The sequence below is a fragment of the Grammomys surdaster genome, unplaced genomic scaffold (genome assembly GCF_004785775.1).
Source record: "Grammomys surdaster isolate TR1022 unplaced genomic scaffold, NIH_TR_1.0 126660, whole genome shotgun sequence".
NCBI classification, from domain to species: domain Eukaryota; kingdom Metazoa; phylum Chordata; class Mammalia; order Rodentia; family Muridae; genus Grammomys; species Grammomys surdaster.
In genome coordinates, this window is record NW_021621449.1 from 284,397 (window position 1) to 305,057 (window position 20,661).

At 37.1% G+C, this 20,661-nt stretch overlaps 1 protein-coding gene across 6 annotated transcripts in view; it reads right to left on the reverse strand.

Moving 5' to 3' along the window:
• The window catches only part of Wnk1 (WNK lysine deficient protein kinase 1), a 131,744-nt gene that overhangs the window by 86,855 nt on the left and 24,228 nt on the right, over positions 1-20,661 (reverse strand). For all 6 annotated transcript variants that reach the window (XM_028761044.1, XM_028761045.1, XM_028761040.1 and 3 more), the window contains exons 2-3: positions 9,614-9,786; positions 373-593 (exon numbers count right to left, since the gene is read on the reverse strand). In XM_028761044.1, coding sequence (XP_028616877.1) covers positions 373-593; positions 9,614-9,786 — 394 coding nt within the window. The remainder of the gene's footprint in view (positions 1-372; positions 594-9,613; positions 9,787-20,661) is intronic.

Consider the following 20,661-nt stretch of genomic DNA (forward strand, 5'->3'; position numbering starts at 1 on the left):
GGTGAACTACATATAAATTTCTTTTTTTTTTTTTTGATGAAAAAAGCAACATGTTGCTCCTACTATATAAATAAAAAATATTAAGTATTAGCGGGATGATTCAGTAAGAACAAGATACTGTATCAATGAAGTTCACCTTACTTCTCTCCATGTAACTTTATAAAAACATCAATAATCTTCAAAAGGATTTTAGAAGCTTAATATTTAAAAAAAAATCCCTCATTTCATATTTAGATAGATTTGATCACTAGGTTCAAACTATGAATTCCTAAAGGTTTATTTTATGTCAGAAAAGATATGATAGGGTCAAGTTTCTAAAGAAAAGCTATGTCAAAAGGCCATACTGGCTCCAAAAGCACACTGGAAACATACCTATCACACTCTTGGCAAAAGAAGCCCGCTTCAGAGTTGCCAGACCAAGGTCTCCAATTTTGACTGAGCCAGTAGGACCAGTTATAAAGATGTTGTCGCATTTAAGATCTCGGTGAATAATTGGTGGAGTTCGTGTGTGGAGAAACTGAAGTCCTTTAAGGATTTGCCGACACCAGCTTCTTAAAACTTTGATTTTCATCACTTTAAACCTTTTTAAGTACCTGGAAAAAGCAAAGTAAACCAAACAGGTTATCAATGATATGAAGTTCTGCTTTGAAGAATTCCATTAAATTCTGACATACCAAAGATAGGAATATCAAATTTGGAATACTGAACCTTGGTATAAATTTAAGGGACTGAGATAAATTTAAAATGAAATTCTATCAAAAGACAAGAAAAATGAACTTTTTTTAAAAAAAAATCACTTTATATATACATATATTTTTACATTCATATGGGTGGGGAAAGTACATGCACCTACTCATGTATGGAAGTCAGAAGAGACCATGAAATCCTATGGATCTGAAATTACAGGTGTTTGCCGACTGCCTGGCTTGTTACCTGGGTACTGGGATCTATCTTCGTGATTGTGCAATAAGTGATCTTAACCATCTCTCTGGCTAGTAGTTTGTTTTTAAAGGATCTAACTATGTAGCCCAGGCTAAGCTTCAAACTTGCAATTTTTCTGCATCTGTAACCTTTTTTGTTGTTTGTTTGTTTGTTTGTTGGAAAGAGGGCTCATGTAACCCAGGCTGGCTACAAACTTTCTATATAACTAAAGATGATCTTGAACTCTTGATCTTCCTACCTCTGCTTCCCAACTTTAGAACTACAAGCGTGCACCACCATGCTGAGTTTTGCATTGCTAGGAATTGAGCCCCAGCCTTTGGGAATACTGGCAAACACTTTATCAACTAAACAACATCCCCAACTCTCAGAGGAACTAACTGGTAAAGTAGTAGTTGGTAGCTAAAAAAAAAATTCTTATAACAAAAAATGCATTCTTCAAAATTAGTTTAATGTTGATATAACTAAAAAGCAGAATTTTCCTTCAGTAAATAATGGAGCAGCTCCTACTAGTCACAAATAAATTCCTAAACCGGTTCAAACATGTGTGTATATATATATGCAATGGGCTGGCAAAATGGGTTACTAGGTAAAGGAAGGACAGAACCAACTCCTGCAAGTGTAATCTTACTACTTATGCACAACATAAGTTGTGCATGTTGCCTGTGAACACATATCACTCACACACACACACACACACACACACACACACACTTATGATTTAAATCATAAATATGTATGATTTAAAGGGGGTTTTTTTGCTTGGTTTTTTTTTTGTTTTTTCTTTTTTCTTTTTTTTGGGGGGGGGGTTGGTTTTTAAGATGGGCTTTTTCTGTGTAGCCTTGGCTGTCCTGGAACTCTCTCTGTAGACCAAGCTGGCCTCAAACTCAAAGATCTGCTTGCCTCTGCCTCCTGAGTGTAAGGATTAAAGCCATGCACCACCACCCAACGAAGATTGTTTTTTTCTAAACACACACGCACACATACATGCTAGAGAACAAAACCAATTGAAGTACAGGTGATTTCACATGAGAATATAAAGGGAGAGCAATGTGTAAACAGCCTCTATGTATGTATATGTGGAAAGAGGTCAACTTTAAATATCCTTGCATCTACCTTGTCTTTTAAGTCAGGGTCTTTAATTGACCTGGAACTTATCAAGTAGGCTAGAATGACTGACTAGGAAGCCCTAAGGACCAGCGCTGGGCTGATTGGCACAGATAATTATACCTTGCTTTTTTCATGTGGGTTTTATGAAGATTGAACTCAGATCTTCATGCTTTCCTGCTCAGTGGGTAAAGGTACTTGTTGCCATGCTTGATGACAAATCCCGTGACTCACATGGTATAAAGAGATAATGGACTCTCTTGAAGTGTTCTTTGACCTCCATATGCAAGCTATGATATGTGTATGTGCACACACACCTCAATAAATGTAAATGGAACAATTTTGGGGCATGGTTCAATAAATAACTGTTCTATGACTGCAGCGCAGTGCTGATAAGTAAAGAAAAGAGATGGGGTAAAGAGATGCTTCAGTGGTTAAGAACACTTACGGTTTTCCAGAAGAACTAAGTTCATTTCCCAGCATTCATGCCAGGTGGCTCATAACTACCTTTAATTCCAGCTCCAGGGAAACCAACACCCTGGTTCTGGCTTCTCTGGGCACCTACATATGGCACCTGCATGTGTGTACACTTTTTTTTTTTTTAATCAAAAAGAAGAAGAGTAGGTGGCCTGATGTACATTACTAATGACTTAAGTTTGATTTCTGGAATTCATGGTAAAAGGAAAGAAATGAATTCTGGATTTAGTCTTTCTATCTCTATATTTGTGCCATGACACATTTCTGGACTAGCACATACATATTATTCTCATTCATATTCTATTTATTCTCATAGTCTCTCATCTATCCACTCACCTACCCCCCCAAATAATAAAATACACTTTTAAAAAGGAAAGAAAAAGACCAGCTTAACAAGAGGGAAACCACGCCCTCATGCCTAGTACAGGAAATCTAGATGACTAACTACCTAGGGCTAATGAAGTTGTGGACCTTGAAGAAGAATCTACAACTGCCACTTTACCAACATAGTCCCTAACTACATTTTAAATATTTGTTCTTATAGCCACAGATAAGTGCAGTTCTTACCCTAAAATGAAGAAAGTTCTTTTAGTAGCAGATGGAGACCATTACAGCACAGCTGCTCAAAATGCAGAGTTGTAGAGCCCAGATATAACTGATTCATCTATAATACAACTCCTGGACCTAAGGCTCAAACATCGTTGCAAAAGAGGGGGCAGAGGGGGCAGAAAGATTTTAAGAGCCCAGAGAGCAGGAGGTTTGCTGTAAGATTGTGTTTTCTAGAAATGTCAAAAGCTTCGCCCATAGTCTAACATATCTGCTTAAACATCACCTGAATAAAGACAACATCAATAACATGCTAACATGGAAGGGACAAAATATTAACCCTTGACAAAGACCTATAAGCAACTAAGGACTGTTGAGAGTGGAAAAATTAGTCTTTCCCTGGAAAAAGCACTCCAATAGGTTTATCAATTACAAAATGGTCAGCCCTGAAAATATATACTGCAAGTAACATTATATAGACTGAGTAGGTACTTATATACTTAGGAATCTGTATATATACACATATCCATAACAATTGATAGATAAACTGGAGAAGGGGAATGAATCTGAAAAAGAGCCAAGGGGAGCAGGTACCATGGGAGGGCTAAGAGGAAAGAAAGGGAGTGGAGAGATGATATAATTATAACCTCAAAAAATAAAATATTTAAGAAGGGAAGGGAGAAATTCCAGAAAGTAGTCACAGAAAAAGAGTCCTCAGTTCTATATATTTTGGCCCAAGTCTCCAGGTAACTGTTGAAATATGTACACATACAACAGAATCCACAAGGTGATTAACAGGAAAAGAATGGCACAAAAGTCTCTGACAATATCTACCACTGGAGAGAAGATACTGTTTGGGAATTGCATCCTGATGTGCATTTTATCTGTACATATGCAGGGTGAAGAAAGGAAAATCATCTATTTTCATATTATTTTTAAAGTACAAGCAACTAGTTAACAGAAAAGAAAAATCTGCATTTGGGGAAAAATTTGTATTTGTATAAAATGTACATTTGTCAAATATAAAAATCATAGTATAAAAACAAGTGTTAGCTAGGAAATGTGTTTTAAATGAATTTGTACAATATTAGTACTAAATTAGTGAAGAGGTGATATAAATAAAATCTTTATAGTAATCATTTTTTTAGAAATCCTACACTAGATCTGAATCTAAGAGTAAAACTAAAAATTCTACATTTGGATGTAGCAATTACATAAGTCTAATAGCAAAGGCAAGTGGTGCTTCGACCACATGTATGTCTGTGCACCAAGTGTGTGCCTAGTGTCCACATTGGCCAGAAGTGGGAGTCTGAGACTCTAAGACTACTAGAGTTAAAGACAGTTAAGCCTGCTGGGACTTGAACCAGGGTTCTATGCAAGAAAACCTGGTGAGCTTAACTCTTGAACAATCTTTCTAAGCCCCCTAATTACTTTTAATTTTCAAAACTTGATTTTGGGGAGAAGTTGGGTGAATATATAATCAAGTTATGCTGTTCTCTAAGGGTTAATAAAAATATTACTAAAACAAAACCAATCAGCCAAACAAAAATGACCAGTACCAGGGGTACCATAAACCCCTAACATTACAGCCTATTGCTATTGTTGGGTTACCCTAGAAATTGATGGCAAGCCCCTACTGCTGAGGATACCACATAGCTGACATGGAGAAAAATGAAGCTGGAAACTTCCTCCCTACTGACAAACTTTCATAGTGCTGGAAGGTACTATGTACACTACAGCAATCAATAGTCCCACCCAGCTTAGAACCCATGTGAGCTACAATAAGAACTGGCCTAGCAAGAAATGTCATTGATACAATATTGATAAAAATGTAACGGGAGTAAGCAACTACTACTTTATGACTGAATTTAAGACAGAACCCAGGCCTGATATATAAGCCCTAAGGGAAATAGCCCTACTATTATTCTGTGAAATAGAAATAGTACTAGAGTGACTCCTAGTGGCTTATCATTATACTTATATACTAGTACAACTCTCAAACCTCAGGAGAAGCTTCTTTTTTTTGCAGCAGGTGATGAATACAGAGACTAACAATTAGTAAACATGTAGAGAGAATTAGAGCTTACAGACTGCTCATCCCTAAATGGGACATCTATGTCACACCTTCTTCCTCTGTGGCTCAGGGATCATTGCTAAGGAGGGGGTAAAAGATTATAAGAGCCAGGGGTAGTGGAAGATTGCTGTTAAACAATGTTTTCTATACATTAGAGAACTCTATACCTGGTACTATAACCCTGATCAAAAACTCATGGCTGGGAGGTTTTAGGATCTAAAGAGTGGTTCTCAACCTTCTTAATGTTGTGATCCTTTAGTACAGTTCCATCATGTTGTGGTGACTGCAACCATAAAATTATTTCATCGCCATTTCATAACTTTAATTTTGCTACTGCCATGAATTGTAATGTAAATATCTGATATTTGACCCCTGTGGAGGTTGTCCCACAGGTTGAGAACTACTCACTGATAAGAACTTAGTACTGTTGGTGAGCAAAAGTGACATAAGAAACTGCCTTCAAAATGTTTAAATTTATACACATAGATAAATGCTTTGCTTTAGCCTTAATTAGAGAAGGTTCTCTTTGTAATGAATGTAATGACCGTACATGCAGAGACTCATAGCTGTTCAAGTTGATGAGAATAAGTGATAGCTGAATGTTCAACTTTGAGCAAAACCTTTCTAGATCTTAGGGAACTTGTGGAATTGGGACAGGAAAATATAAGATCCAAAGATAGTGATATCTATGGGAGATGGCAGGGCAGTGGTGGCACACACCTTTAATCCCAGCACAGAAGAGGCAGAGGCAAGAAGATATCTGAGTTCGAGGTCAACCTAGTTTATAGAGTGAGTTCCAGGACAGCTAGGGCTATACAGAGAAACCTTGTCTCAAAAATAAAAAAATAAAAAATAATAAAAATAAAAAATAAAAAAAAAAACACGCAACAACAACAAAAAGTAACTATAGAATGCTATTTTCCAGGAATGACTCCACCATACCAATAATCATCTCACAAAAGCTTGCATCTACCTGTATAAGATAGGGCCTGTCAACAGTCAATCACCGATAGGAACAGAGCTTCCAAGGGTCCTACATACACCACCCCAATCCCACCCTACTGAACTACTGGTTACCGATTATGGGGGAGGAGATGTCACTTTCAATTTTGTACCCACTGGTAAGCCCACCAGGCTCTGATAGACAATTTCAAACTCATGTTCACACAGGTTAAATTCAACAAGTTATAAAACAAAACAAAAAGGCATGAATGTGGGGAAAAGACTTGTGAGAAGGGAGAATGACAGGAATTGGGAAGATATTGGAGGGATGAAAGAATAATTAGAATATTCAATATTCATATATGAAATTGTCAAAGAATGATATTTTGGGGGGGGGGCGCTGGAGGCGGGGGAGTCTTAGTGTCCATAGCTGCTCTGGAATTAGATAAAAGAGACTGACTTGTGGAGACCTGACTGTCTCTGCCTCCTGAGTACTGAGTACTGAGATATAAATGAATGATTATACCAGGAGCAGGCTCTTATGAAATTTTAATGATTTGTTCTTAGGTACATCTTGTTCAATTGTGCCTGTCATTTTCAGGATAGAATCCCATTTCTTCCTTAAGTCTTCTACTATTTATTCTCAATCCCCCTTCATATAACTGTTTGCATGTTCACTTTCATCTTTCCATAAATAATTAATAAATATTACTTTCAGAATTGCACACAGTATCTTTAACTGCTCCAGTATTAATTTCTGGTTATATGTCTTCATAGTTTTTTTAGTGGGTTCATTATTTAACTGTGAAACCATCTGTCTAGTTACTTTTCTGTTGCCATAACAAAATATCATCAATAAAGCAATATATTAAATATATTTAATTGGGCTTACAGTTTCAGAGAGTTAAGAGTCCATGATAGGGGAACAAAGACATGGCAGCAGACACATCCGAGAGCTTACATCCTGGTCCACAAGTATCAGACAGAAAGACTAGGATTCATGACAATCTTACAAAAGCTCAAGGCCTGACCCCTCTCCCAACAAGACGGCACTTCTAATCCTTCCCAAAATAGTTCCATCAACTGAGAACCAAGTATTCAAGTGCATGGGCCTGTGGGAGTCATTCTCATTTAAACTACGTTTGAAAACTAATCTATAGATAATATGACCATCAATGAAATGTCCATGGAAGTTTCATTTGGGTTCACTTATGACATATCTTTTGGCTTAAGTTTCCTGCACTAGCTAGGCAGCAGAATTTATATTATAGAGAATATATATTATTAATTTATTATTGTATATGAGAAAATGATAGAGATGAATACAAAGTACAGGCATTGATAGCAACTTGGAAAGGGAAATGGGGCAAAGAGGATAACAGTATTTTTTCAGAGACTCTACATTCATCCAAAGGGCCAAAGCTTTTTGTAGTTTTATTGGAGTGCCAACTTTATTTACCCTTTTATGGACAATTACATTTTTTAACATGGGTTATATTCTAATCCTTCTCTCTATTAGCAGTCACTTTGTGAATACGAAACTAGTACCCACTTCCTCAAGAACCATATCTGATGTAACAGTGACTTCTCTTCTCTTTTTTTATTGAGGATTACCCTTTCCCACTGAAGTTTGGATATACACTAAAACAACTTGTATTTCACATTGCAGTTTACAGGTAGAGAATAGCCAGTTCACATGCAACCCTTTTCCAGTACCCAAAATGTTTCTCTATAGTTTTGTCTTGTTTGAACAGGTCTCATTTTGTTAGCCTTTAACTTACTATGTAGCTGGGCCTGGCCTTGAACTCCTCATTCTGCCTACATCTCCCAAGTGCTTGGATTACATGTGGACATCACACCAGACTTTCAATATAGCTTTCATTTGTTTGAGATAATGTCTCATGTAGCCTGTACAGGTCTCAAACTTGCTAAGTACCTGAAGATGAACCTCTGAAGAACTGGGAGTTCAGCTATATACCAACACACCCAGTTTATGTGGTATGGTTAAATAAACTCAGGATTTTGTATTTTGTGCATGCTAAGTAAGAATCAATTAAGTTACACTCTAATATAGTTGTTGTTTCTTCTTCTCTTTTTCTTCTTCATCCTTTCCTCCTCCTCTTCTCCCTATTCCTATTCCTCTTCCTCCTCTTCCTCCTTCTCTTCTTCCTCTTCCTCTTCCTCCTAAACAAGTAAACTACACTTCATAGTGTAGTATCTGTAATTCTAGCACTCTGGAGGTAGAAGCACAAGTACTGCTTAATTCTAGGCCCATTTGGGGTTCCATAGCAAGTTCCAGGTCAGCCAAGGCTATATAATAAGACTCTGTGTCTCCTATGGTGCTGGCATTAAAGGTGTGCATCATAATGCCCAGCTCTTACTTTATTGTATTTTTTAACATTTTCATTACATTTTACATTTATTTGTTTCTTTGTTTAGAGTTTTTGAAGACAGGACTTCTCTGTGTAATCTTAGCTCCTAGCACCCATAATAGACAGCCCACTACAGCCTATAACTTCAGCTCTAAGGAATCTGTCACCCTCTTCCCCCCTGCAAAGACTCCAATACATATGGCATATACTCACAGATATACACATTTACACGTGAATTAAAAAAAATCATGAAAACTTTTAGTAGGTTCATTAATGTTTTTGCCTGTGTATCCATGTGTATACACTACATGCAAACTTGATGTCCACAGAAGTCACAAGGTGTCAGATCCCCTGGAACTGGAATTATAGATATTTGTGAACTATCATGTGAGTGCTGGGAATCAGACATGGGTCCTCTGCAAAAGCAACAAGTGCTCTTAACAACTGAGCTTTTGCTCTAGCTTCATAATCATGACTTTAAAAACATACAAACAAATAAATCAGCAAGACACAAGCAAAACCATTGTAATGTGCTCTTACATAGGCCTGACAGACTGCTGACAAGCAACTAGGTATTGGTATCAGTGACAAGAATTTAAAGATGTAGAGAGTCACACAACTTTCTTTAAACCACTCAAGTATTTATCAAGTTTCAGACACTGTGCTACAAAGTAAAGTCTAGTAGAAGAAGCAAGTATATGAATAATAAGGAGTCTGAATAAATATAATCCGTCATCCATCATCTTCATCTTCATCCTCATCCTCATTAAGAGAAAGATGGAGAGATGACCTAGCAGTTAAAAGTGCTTGCAGAGGACCTGAGTTCAGCTTTCGGCATCCATGTACAGTGGTTCACAACTACCTGTTAATCTCATTTTAACCACTAGAGGGCAACCTTGACATTGATTTCTAATCCCTAAACTGCTCAATTTTAGAAATGCCAATCAAAGTGACTTAAAATTAACTAGGTTTATTCAGCAACAAACTCATTCCAATAGTTATCGATAAATAACCATCATATTATTTTATATACAAGAGGATTTTGTGGGTAGGAAAAACACATTGTATCATAAAGGTTTAAATATTTCTGTCATAGTAGGCTAAACAAAAGTAGATCTAAAACAAGAGATTATCTGGAAAATATTGATTGACTTACGTCTTAAGTGTTCCAGATGTCATTAGTTCAGTCACTAAAACAATGCATTTTTTCCCTTTTACTGTTGATTCCCAGGAATCATAGAATCGAACAATGTTGGGATGTTGAAGACCCTTTAACATTTCAGCCTCTTCTTTGAATCTCTGCCTTTCAGATTTTGTTAACTTTCGATCCTAAAAGGTAAAAGACAAACAAAACAATGTGATTTAAAATGATAAAACACAAGTCACACAGCTATATTAGGATGCTAAATAATGGCACATGGTTGCAATCTCAGCACTCAGATAGCCTCAATGAGGCAGTAAGACTAAATTCAAAACTTGTCTAATAAAATGTGCTAATTGTACATTAATGATAAATAGCATTAAAATGAAACAGAAACACTAATAGTCATTTGCATGCCTTAAGAGGTTGAGAACAGACTACTACATATTTAAGGAAATGGAATTATAAAGTAATGCTTGAAATTACTTATCATTTTTCAATGCCTAAAATAGAATCTCATTCTGTAAGATACAGTTAACTTGTCACTTCCAAAATAAGTCAGTAATTGTTAGAAACAGGCAATTAATGTCACAAAATAGTTATAGGTCTTTGAAGGCAAAGACTTAATAAATCAAGGCTATTCAGAAAAAATGTCTTGAAAAAAACAACAAAAAAGGTTAAATAATAAATATAGTTCTATCTTTGCACTAAATTGAACTTTCTATGAATATGCTGTATAATCTAACAAAACTGTTATCATAATCAAGCAGTCTAGTAAGTATGCTTTCATCATGTGTTAAGTTCTTGGTGCCTTTACAGGAGCTAATTACTTCCTATCTGAGATAAAGAAGGGGAAAAGGACCCAATTTGGTTTTATAGTTTAACGAAGTCCATATACACAATGTCTTGATTGTTCTGTTTATTAAGATGGAAACTATCTTTAGTCACTCTCAATATAGATACTTTAAAGTAGTATTCCCAGCAAACTAAAAGTGGTTTAATATTACAATATTTTAGCAAACCTAAGTGATTTTAATATTATATACCGAATTTAAAGTATTTTGTGGGGCTGGAGAGATGGCTCAGTTGTTAAGAGCACTGGCTGTTCTTCCAGAGGTCCTGAGTTCAATTCCCAGCAACCATATGGTGGCTCACAACCATCTATAATGGGATCCGATGCACTCTTCTGGTGTGTCTGAAGACAGTGACAGTGTACTCACATATATAAAAAATAAATAAATCTTAAAAAAAAGAAAATCTAAAAAAAATAAAAAATAAAAATAAAGTATTTTGTGTAACTAGAGTGGACCCTAGTTCCTACTCCTTATCCTTGAATGAACACTATCCTAAATTTAGGTATAAAAGAACCATTGGGTTTTACACTCTGAAAAAAAATTGAACATATCACAATTTATATATTACCTACTAAGGAATCTTTAGGCACTTACTCATTTCTTGCTTCTCCAATACCACGAATAAGGTTGTGCTGTTTATCTTTTTAGGCTTGTATATATATGTATATATAACTATTTAACAGAACACTGGAGTTTTTGTTTTGTTTAGACAGAATCTCTCTACATAGCCCTGGCTGATCTGGAACTAACTATCTAGTCCAGTCTGACCTTGAACTCAGAGATATACTTGCTTCTGCTTCCTGAGAGCTACAATTAAAAGCATGTGCCACCAAGCCAAGCTTGGACACTTTCTCATAGTATTCAAACTTCTTCATTTACAAACTTACAGGACTGGACAGATGGCTCATCAGTTAAGAGTAGCTGTTGGAGAGGCAGGCGGATTTCTGAGTTCGAGGCCAGCCTGGTCTACAGAGTGAGTTTCAGGACAGCCAGAGAGATACAGAGAAACTCTGTCTCAAAAAAAACAAACAAAAAAAAAAAGTGTCAGCCGGGCAGTGGTGGCACACGCCTTTAATCCCAGCACTTGGGAGGCAGAGGCAGGTGGATTTCTGAATTTCTGAGTTCAAGGCCAGCCTGGTCTACAGAGTGAGTTCCAGAACAGCCAGAGAAACCCTGTCTCAAAAAACAAACAAAACAAAACAAAAAGAGTAGCTGTTGGTCTTGCAGAGGTCCCAGGTTCAGTTCCCAGCACCAGTATAATAGTATATATATATAACCATCCATAATTCCGAAACCAGGGAATCTAACACACATTCTTCCAACCTGCTCTAGCACCAGGCATGTATACTCTCATTTACATACATAAAATAAATCTAAATATTTTTAAAGATTTATGGACTTGCACAAATAGATATTAATTTTCATTAACTTTGAATTAAGACTTACTATTTCTTAATTATGAATGTAAACATCTAACAGTATTCTGCATTACCTGCGAATTCTATCACTGTTGAACTTAACCAAATAACAAATTATAGATATCACAAAATGCCAAGTAGTAATTAATCACTACTTGGAAATCATAGCTATTAGATCTTGCACTACATCATAGACTCTATTAGTGATATATACAATACCACTTTTAAAAAATGATACCTTGATAACTAAAGCAATTTCTTTTCTGCTCTTCTGTGCTTTTGCTATGGTCTAAATGATTCACATTAAAATTGTAAGTCTCAAAGATATTAGGAGGTAGACTCTTTAAGTAGTGATTTCATAAGAGGGGACAGGGATAAGGACTTCAGGGAAGAAATTAATCTGTTCCACCATGTGAGGATGCAACAAGAACAAGATACAAGTTCTCTGAGGCACAGTAAGTACTGACCAGACATGGCAAGTTGACCTAGAACTTCCCAGTTACCTAAACTATGAAATCTTTTCTATTATTTATAAATTAATGCCATCTAAGTTTCATTAGAGCAGCCTAAGCAGTCTAGAAATTCCCTTATGTCTAAAGGTTACCACTGCTACACATGCTCAAGAGCACATGTGGTAGTTATCTACAACACATCAACTATGTTAATTTGGTGAGTGTAAAACCATATCCTGCTTATCAGTGTCATTAATCTGCTTAAAATAATCTGAGAGGGTCTGATATATATCCCCAGATGACTTTGAAATTGCAGCCCTACCTCAGTTTCCCAAATGCTGGGATTACAGATGTACAGATGTACATCATCAATTGTGTTTTTTTAATAAAATTTTCAAGTGTTTATGTTTTAGGAAAAATTTCTCCCCCCCTTGTCTGAAATAAACTCCTCTCAACCTTCATCATATGTAGAAATACATACGTGTGTGCCTGTGGGACTTATCTTTACTGTTTCTCATTTTTCATTGCTTTCTCATAGCTCCTTATTCTCAGATATCACAATCTGTACTAATTTTCTTGTAACTACAACACATTCTTGCTTATTATTTTTTAAAACTATCATTATTAATAGGGCTTAAGAAAGGTAAGGATACAAAAGGCATTGTGCCAGAACGTCTACTCCAGATATAGGGGTGAGGTGACCATAAATGAAAATGCAAGTAAGTCTGAAATATCCATGAGGTGGGTGGGTGGTTACTCATAAAGAACAAAAAAACAGGCCAAGCTAGGCATGGTGATGGTATGCCTATAATCTTAGCACTCAGGATTGAGATTTTTTTTCAGGTCAGAAGAGTTTGTTTCCCTCCAAAACACAAAACAAACAAAACTACTTCCAAACCAAAACAGAACAGCACAACAACAACAACAAAACTCTACAGGGATAAGCAGTCAGACTCAAAAAGTATCGATGGGGAAGTTCAAGAAAGGGAAAAAGTCTAGTCATCATTCCTTCCCACAATATCAAAAACAAGGCTAATGGCCAGAGAGATGACTCAGCAGCTAAAGGCATTTGCCCATAAAACGGATGTCCTGACTTCAACCCCTAGTACCTACATGGTGAAAGGAGGAAATTAACTCCTGAAAGATGAAAGAAGTCCTCTGGCCTAAACACACTCATGCACACATGCACACATGCACACATGCACACATGCACACATGCACATACGCACATACGCACATACACACATACACACATGCACACATGCACACACGCACATACGCACATACGCACATACGCACATACGCACATACACACATACACACATACATACATACATACACTTAAACAAAGCTAAACTGGGCATGATGGTACTTAACACTTACAAGATTGAGTTGGTAGGAGGATTAGCCTGGACTATATAGTATGACCTATGCTAACTCACCAAAAAAACCAAAAACCAAAAAACATACCTAAGAGAAAATGGCCTGAGGTGATAGGGGGGAATATGATCAAACTAAAGAATTTATTAGCCGGGCAGTGGTGGCGCACGCCTTTAATCCCAGCACTTGGGAGGCAGAGGCAGGCGGATTTCTGAGTTCAAGGCCAGCCTGGTCTACAGAGTGAGTTCCAGGACAGCCAGGGCTATACAGAGAAACCCTGTCTCGAAAAACCAAAAAAAAAAAAAGAATTTATTAAGAGAGTTTTCTGGCCATCACTTCCAAGGAACCCAATTCCTAGAAGAGAGATTCATCTTTTCTCATACAGAAGCAATCCTATACATTTGAATGAGTCATAATAATCAGTTTAACACAACAGTCCCCTTCATAAGCAAGCAAGTTTTTCCACATCCTCTTTGGACTTCTTCCTTGTCAGAATCTTTCTTGCTCTCTTACTAGAAGACTGGCAAAAACATTATTTCACTGGGCTGGGGACATGGCTTAGTTAGGTAAAAAGCACTCAACACTACGTAACTGATAACATGTTACAGATTCCCAGGACCCAAATGATAGACGGAGAAAACTGGCTTGGACAAGTTTTCCACTCACCTCTAACACACATATCCAAAACAATGAAAGTAATAATTTTTTAAAGTAATGTTTAAAAAAAATAAACCAAGTTCTCTTTCACATCTTTTTGTATTTTATTTTAGCTCTCCAATCAAAGGCTGTGCACTTTTATCCACCAAGTCACCTCGCCTGTCCTCCAGGGTTCATTATTCATGATGACACAATTACTGTATTCTTGTATGAACTTTCCGGAAATTAGTCAAAGTCTAAGTAACTGAAGCTAGATGACTGAGGAAGATGGTAGTACTACTCATTTAGTATTTGATTTCAGTGCATTTTCATTTCATTTTAGATTTTTCATTGTACAGCCACAACATCAGTATTGCAATTTCAGTCTCTTTAACTCTTAAAAAAAATAATGGGGAGGTTACAATAGGAGTACAGAGTTCAAGGCCAGTCTGATCAAATATCGAGACCTTGTCTAAAATAAAAACAAAAATATAAAAAGCTCACTGAGAAAAAAGAAGCAAAGAGAGATGGGAGTGTGGCTATGTTACTCAGACTAGTCTTGAACACAAGTGATTCTCCTGTCTCAGCCACCCAAGTAGCAGGACTACAGGTGTATGCAACTGCACCTGATTTAAAATATACTTTATTACTAAACATGGTGGCTCATGCTTTGTAATAACAGGACTTGAAGGCTGAGGAAGAAATATCATGAGTTTGAAACTAGCCTGGAGCCGGGCAGTGGTGGCACATGCGTTTAATCCCAGCACTTGAGAGGGAGAGACAGGTGGATTTCTGAGTTCGAGGCCAGCCTGGTCTACAGAGTGAGTTCCAGGACAGCCAGGGCTACACAGAGAAACGCTGTCTCGAAAAACCTTGAAAGAAAGAGAGAAAGAAAGAAAGAAAGAAAGAAAGAAAGAAAGAAAGGAAGGAAGGAAGGAAGGAAGGAAGGAAGGAAGGAAGGAAGGAAGGAACTAGCCTGGGTTACAGACATACAAATTCCAAGGTAGCATGAGCTACATATAGTGAGACTATCTCTAACACAAACAAAAACAACAAAACAAACTTGAGAATCTCAGTTTACTGTCACTTTTACCTAGAGTATCAGGGATCTAACTTGCCAAACGTTTTGACTGCTACCATTAGTTTTGCAAATGATTTATGACACTGGATAATGAAGTTAGTTTAAGCTGCAATTTGTTGAAATCCCATATATCCTATGTTTCTGTGGACAAGCTTCTAAGCTTACTTAAGTTTGTTGACTCAGAGATAGTAATCAGTCCTAGCTATGACTCTTATGCAATAAGCTTATCTGCATTTTACCTGTATGCCCTGCATGTCCCTGGTTATAATTCTAAGGATGTACTTTCTTCAGCTTCTGATTTTATCATTCATTCTCATTCTGTAACTTGTTTCTGTGGGAAAGGGCAGGGATAACTTCTCTTACCTTTGGTTTTTCTTATAAAGATCCTCCAACTCACCTCCCAGTTCCCAGAGACTCTTCATGCACCCTATCTTCCCTAATTCCTAATCCCTAGCTCTATTCAGACTGCTTCTGTCCTCTTTCCTGGATTGTTTTCTGAGACCCTTAAAAAGTACACTACTGCTAGCCTTGAGTCACCAGAAGGAAAGGCCTTCCTAGACAAGTATTTTTCTGCAACAGATATTATAGAAACTTTAAAAGGCAAAAACAGGGTCCTGAAGGCTAACAAACAGGCACATAGGAGTCTGAGAATCATTAATAAAAGAGATAGGATAAAAGAACCCAATGGACCACAGAAATTAAAGGCTGAATGGCTAACTGCTGCTGTGAACTCTGTGCCACTCTGGGAATGCCCACCAAGAAAAAATAATAAATAGGAAGGCATCAGGAAGGTCCTAGCCAGACCTATAACCCAGCCAAGCACCTGCAAATCCATACATGTAAAATGAAAGGGACACCAGAATATAAAATATCCCTTTGCAGGAGAAGATCCAATGACGATGCCCTGCCCTCTCTCCAAACAAATGGGACACTAGAAAGAAAATGTCTCCGGCTCTGAAACAAGTACAAATACAGGAAAAATCTTGGGAGCTAAGAAATTGCAGATTCTTACCCAGAAATCCAGTCTCCTGCCAGTAGAGAAGTATTTCAGAACAATTAACAACTGCCTAAGGCCCCTGTCACTTGCTTTCCAGCTTTAAGCCTGGAAGTTTCTAGGAATCTCACCAGAAACCCCATTTATAGGGAAGGGAATGTGTACTAAACTCTTTGTGCAACCCTAGTAGGTTCTGGTTTTACTTAATCAGATTATAATTGGGCCCAAGGCATTTCCAGAGCCATCCTATAATCTAACTTCCCAAGGGAAAACAAACACCACTAAGGTTTTCTAGCAACTCTCTGAGATGTTAACTTTCAAGCTCCCAAACTGGTATACAGGGCTAATGCTGAGACAATTAATTGTTACTCTCTCTTAAGAAGTCCATATCTCTATTTGGATATGTCTTACTTTCTGTGACTCTCTACCCACACCCATGCTATGCTCTCAGTAGAACGTCGTCTTTTATTTTCCTCTGGACACTTATGCTGTCTTCATTAAAATATCTTTAAGGGTGAGTGGTTAAGACACTTGCCATATAAGCCAGAGCTCATTCCCTAGAACCATAAAGGTAGAACCAACACCACAAAATTTGTTCTCTGACCTCTACATGCATGCAGTGGTATATGTGCATGCACACACACACAATTTTAAAGAAATAACAATAAACTCTTCAATTCTCCTTATATCATCTAGGCTTGGAATTCTTTTCTGCATCAAAGCTAAGAGTCCTAGTTGAACCTGAGTCAAGGTTCTTTAAAAACTCAGGGGAACTCTGTCCTCAACACTGATAATTCCAGAGGAAACTAGGCTATCCAAAGTTCTGGTGGCCCAGGACAACTGAAGAGACCTCTCTTTCCCCTATATCACCATATCAAACAATTCTGAAAGGGACTGGAGAAACAAAATCAAACAAATTGAATATACTTGTAAGCTGACAGTTAATCTCAAATATGTCTTTAAGAATAAGATCACATAAGATCAGCAGTGGTAGTACCTGCCTGGAATCCTAGAACTGTGGGAGTCTGAGAAAGGATTGTGAATTTGAGACCAGCCTAGGCTACTAATGAGACCCTGTCTCAAAAAAAGGGTGGAGGAGGGGAGAGGGGAGGGAAAGGGAAGAGAGAAGGGAAAAAACAGCAAACTAGGATTGAAGAGAAATGGATCAGTAGGTAAGAATGAATACTGCTCTCTTTCAGAGGTCCCAAGTTTGGTTCCCAACACTCATATAGGAAAAAGTGCTTGTTAACTCCAGTCCATCAGCTACTCTAATTTTTTGACTGATAGTTCAGTGTACCCAACTTCAGTTCATTATTCTAAAGAAATTATTTCATTTAGAAAGTCCACAAAGGGGCTGGAAAGATGGCTCAGCAGTTAAGAGCACTGACTGCCCTTCCAGAGGTTCTGAGTTCAATTCCCAGCAAACACATGATGGCTCACAACCATCTGTAATTGGATCTTCTGGCATGTGTCTGAAGGCAGCTACAGTGTACCCGTATAAATAATAATAAATAATTATAATAAATAATAAATAATTTTGTTTAAAAATTCCACAAGGTGTCAACACTAGAAAAGAACTACAAGTAACTAAGAAATACCTAAAAGTAGGAGAAATGTTTGTCAGGAAAGAGCACACCAATTGGTTATCTAATAAAAATGGTCAGCCCTAAAAATACATATATAAGTAACATTATATAGACTGGATAGGTTATATTTAGGGGTGTGTGTGTGTGTTTGTGTGTGTGTGTTTATGTTTACATACGCATACAAACATGCATTTAAATGAAAAAAGGCTATGAATTTAAAAGAGCAAGGAGGTATATGAGGGGGTTTGGAGGGAGAAGTGGGAAGGGCAAATAATGTAACTATATTATAATCTCAAAAATAATTTTTAAAAAAATATTTCATTAAAAATAGTAAGTAAAGGCCGGGCAGTGGTGGCACACACCTTTAATCCCAGCACTTAGGAGGCAAAGGCAGGCGGATTTTTGAGTTTGAGGCAGCCCGGAATACACGGAGAAACTCTGTCTCGAAAACAAAACAAAACAAAAACAACCCAGTAAGTAAAAAAGGTGGGAGCAGCAAGAAGGCTCAGTGGTAAACCTGGTAACCTGAGTGCAATTCTTCAGACCCACACAATGGAAGGAGAACTGACTCCCACAAGTTGTCCTATGGCTTCCACATGTGTGTCATGGGACATGAGTTTCCCAGCACACAGGTCTCCCTCTTCCCACTACAAAACAAATTCAATTTAAAACACTTTTAAAATTCATTTTTTATATTCTCTAGCTAGACATCTCTCTGTTTTTTGTTTGTTTTCATATCAACCACATCCTTTTGGGGACCTCTTACTAACCCCAGAGCTCTTCCAGACCAATTCACAACTGAAGCAGTAAAAATGTCTTTTATTAATTAAAACTGAATGTTTACAAATTCATAGCCCATATCTCAAAAAATATTTACTCCTCAAGTCCTCTTTATTTTTATTTCTATGGTATTCTATATTTGGTAATATCTGAAATCTTCTAAATTAAGACCCCACATGATAATTCTACATATCAAAATATGGCTGACATGCCTGGAATCCTTTGATTAAAAAAATTTAGGTCAATACTAGAGTCCTCCCTCCTTATCACTGTGTACCACACTGCCTGAGCAACCATTACATCTTTAAAAAATAAGTACCACTAACTTAGGTACTTATGTTTAGGTACTGTGATAAAAATTAATTTCAGACAGGTAATACAGCAGCAGTGTGAAACTACTAAAGTACAAATTCCAATTACTAAATACAGAAAATTTTAGTGAACCCATCAGCAATTTAAAATAAATCATAATTATTTGAGTCTGGAATATTCTCTGATGGAGTAGATTATATAATAGCAATTTTAAATGACAGAAATATTTGCTTAGGTATATTATTCATTCTATTTTATGAGTGTTTGTGCCTCAGTGTATGTGCATACACATGTATATAGTGCTCATGGAGACGAGAAAAAGGTCATCAGATCTCATAGAATTACAAATATCTGAACTGCCATGTGAGTGCTAGAAACCCAACCCAGGCTCTTTAAAAGAGCACAAAGTGTTCTTAACCACTAAGACATCTCTAGAGCCCCTAGGCCCCTATTTTAGTCTTCTTGATAATATCAGAAGAGGCCTAGGGAGTGGGGTAAACAACCATTAAGAGGCAAAATGATTCTTGAAACTTTAAAAAAAAATGCATACAAAGATACAATAGAAAAATCACTCCTTGAATTGTTTTGTGGCTAAAACTAGATTGAAATGCTAGTGCAGATTTCCTTATAACCTTCCCATGCATGATCCCTAAAATAAAACTGGGTCTATCCCATAGGAAAAAAGTTTAAATTTTTCTCAATAGGTAAAATATATGATAATCAAGGGAATAAGATGCAATGTCCTTTATATCTCATAGAATCATCCAAGAATTATTTTGAAATCCTACCAGAGTCTGTATTTTTTTTTAATTCTCCGTTAAAAATAGTAAATATAGTCTGGTTTTGTTCTTCTATCAGACCTTTTTTGCTATAGCTTATTTTTATTTATACTCATTTTACTGCAACTGGAAAAGAACTACTTAAAAACATACCCCTCCCCCCTCCCTTGGGTTTTTCGAGACAGGGTTTCTCTGTGTAGTCCTGGCTGTCCTGGAACTCACTCTGTAGGACAGGCTGGCCTTGAACTCAGAATTCCACCTGCCTCTGCCTCCCAAGTGCTGGGATTAAAGACGTGCGCCACCACTGCCCGGCTCAAGATATCACTTTCTCAAAACAGATGTATACTCATTTATATGTTCTAGTCACTAAGAACCCTCCACTTAAATCTCTAAATTTGGACCACAGATTTATGTTAGGGCCTAAGTCATTTCTCTGTACCCCTCTTTGTTGGGGGAGCACCTACACTGCATCTAAAACTTTGCTTACAGAAAGCTTTAAGTTAATAATAAAATGTGACAGAAATATAAAACAGTTGGAACGACAACAACAACAACAAAAAAAAAAACACAGCCAGGCAGTGGTGGCACACGCCTTCAATCCCAGCACTTGGGAGGTAGAGGCAGGCGGATTTCTGAGTTTGAGGCCAGCCTGGTCTACAGAGTGAGTTCCAGGACAGCCAGGGCTACACAGAGAAACCCTGTCTCAAAAAACCAAAAAAAAAAAACAAAAAACAAAAAAACCCCACTATTTCTATTTTTAAAAAACTACACACTATTTTTTTACTAAATGA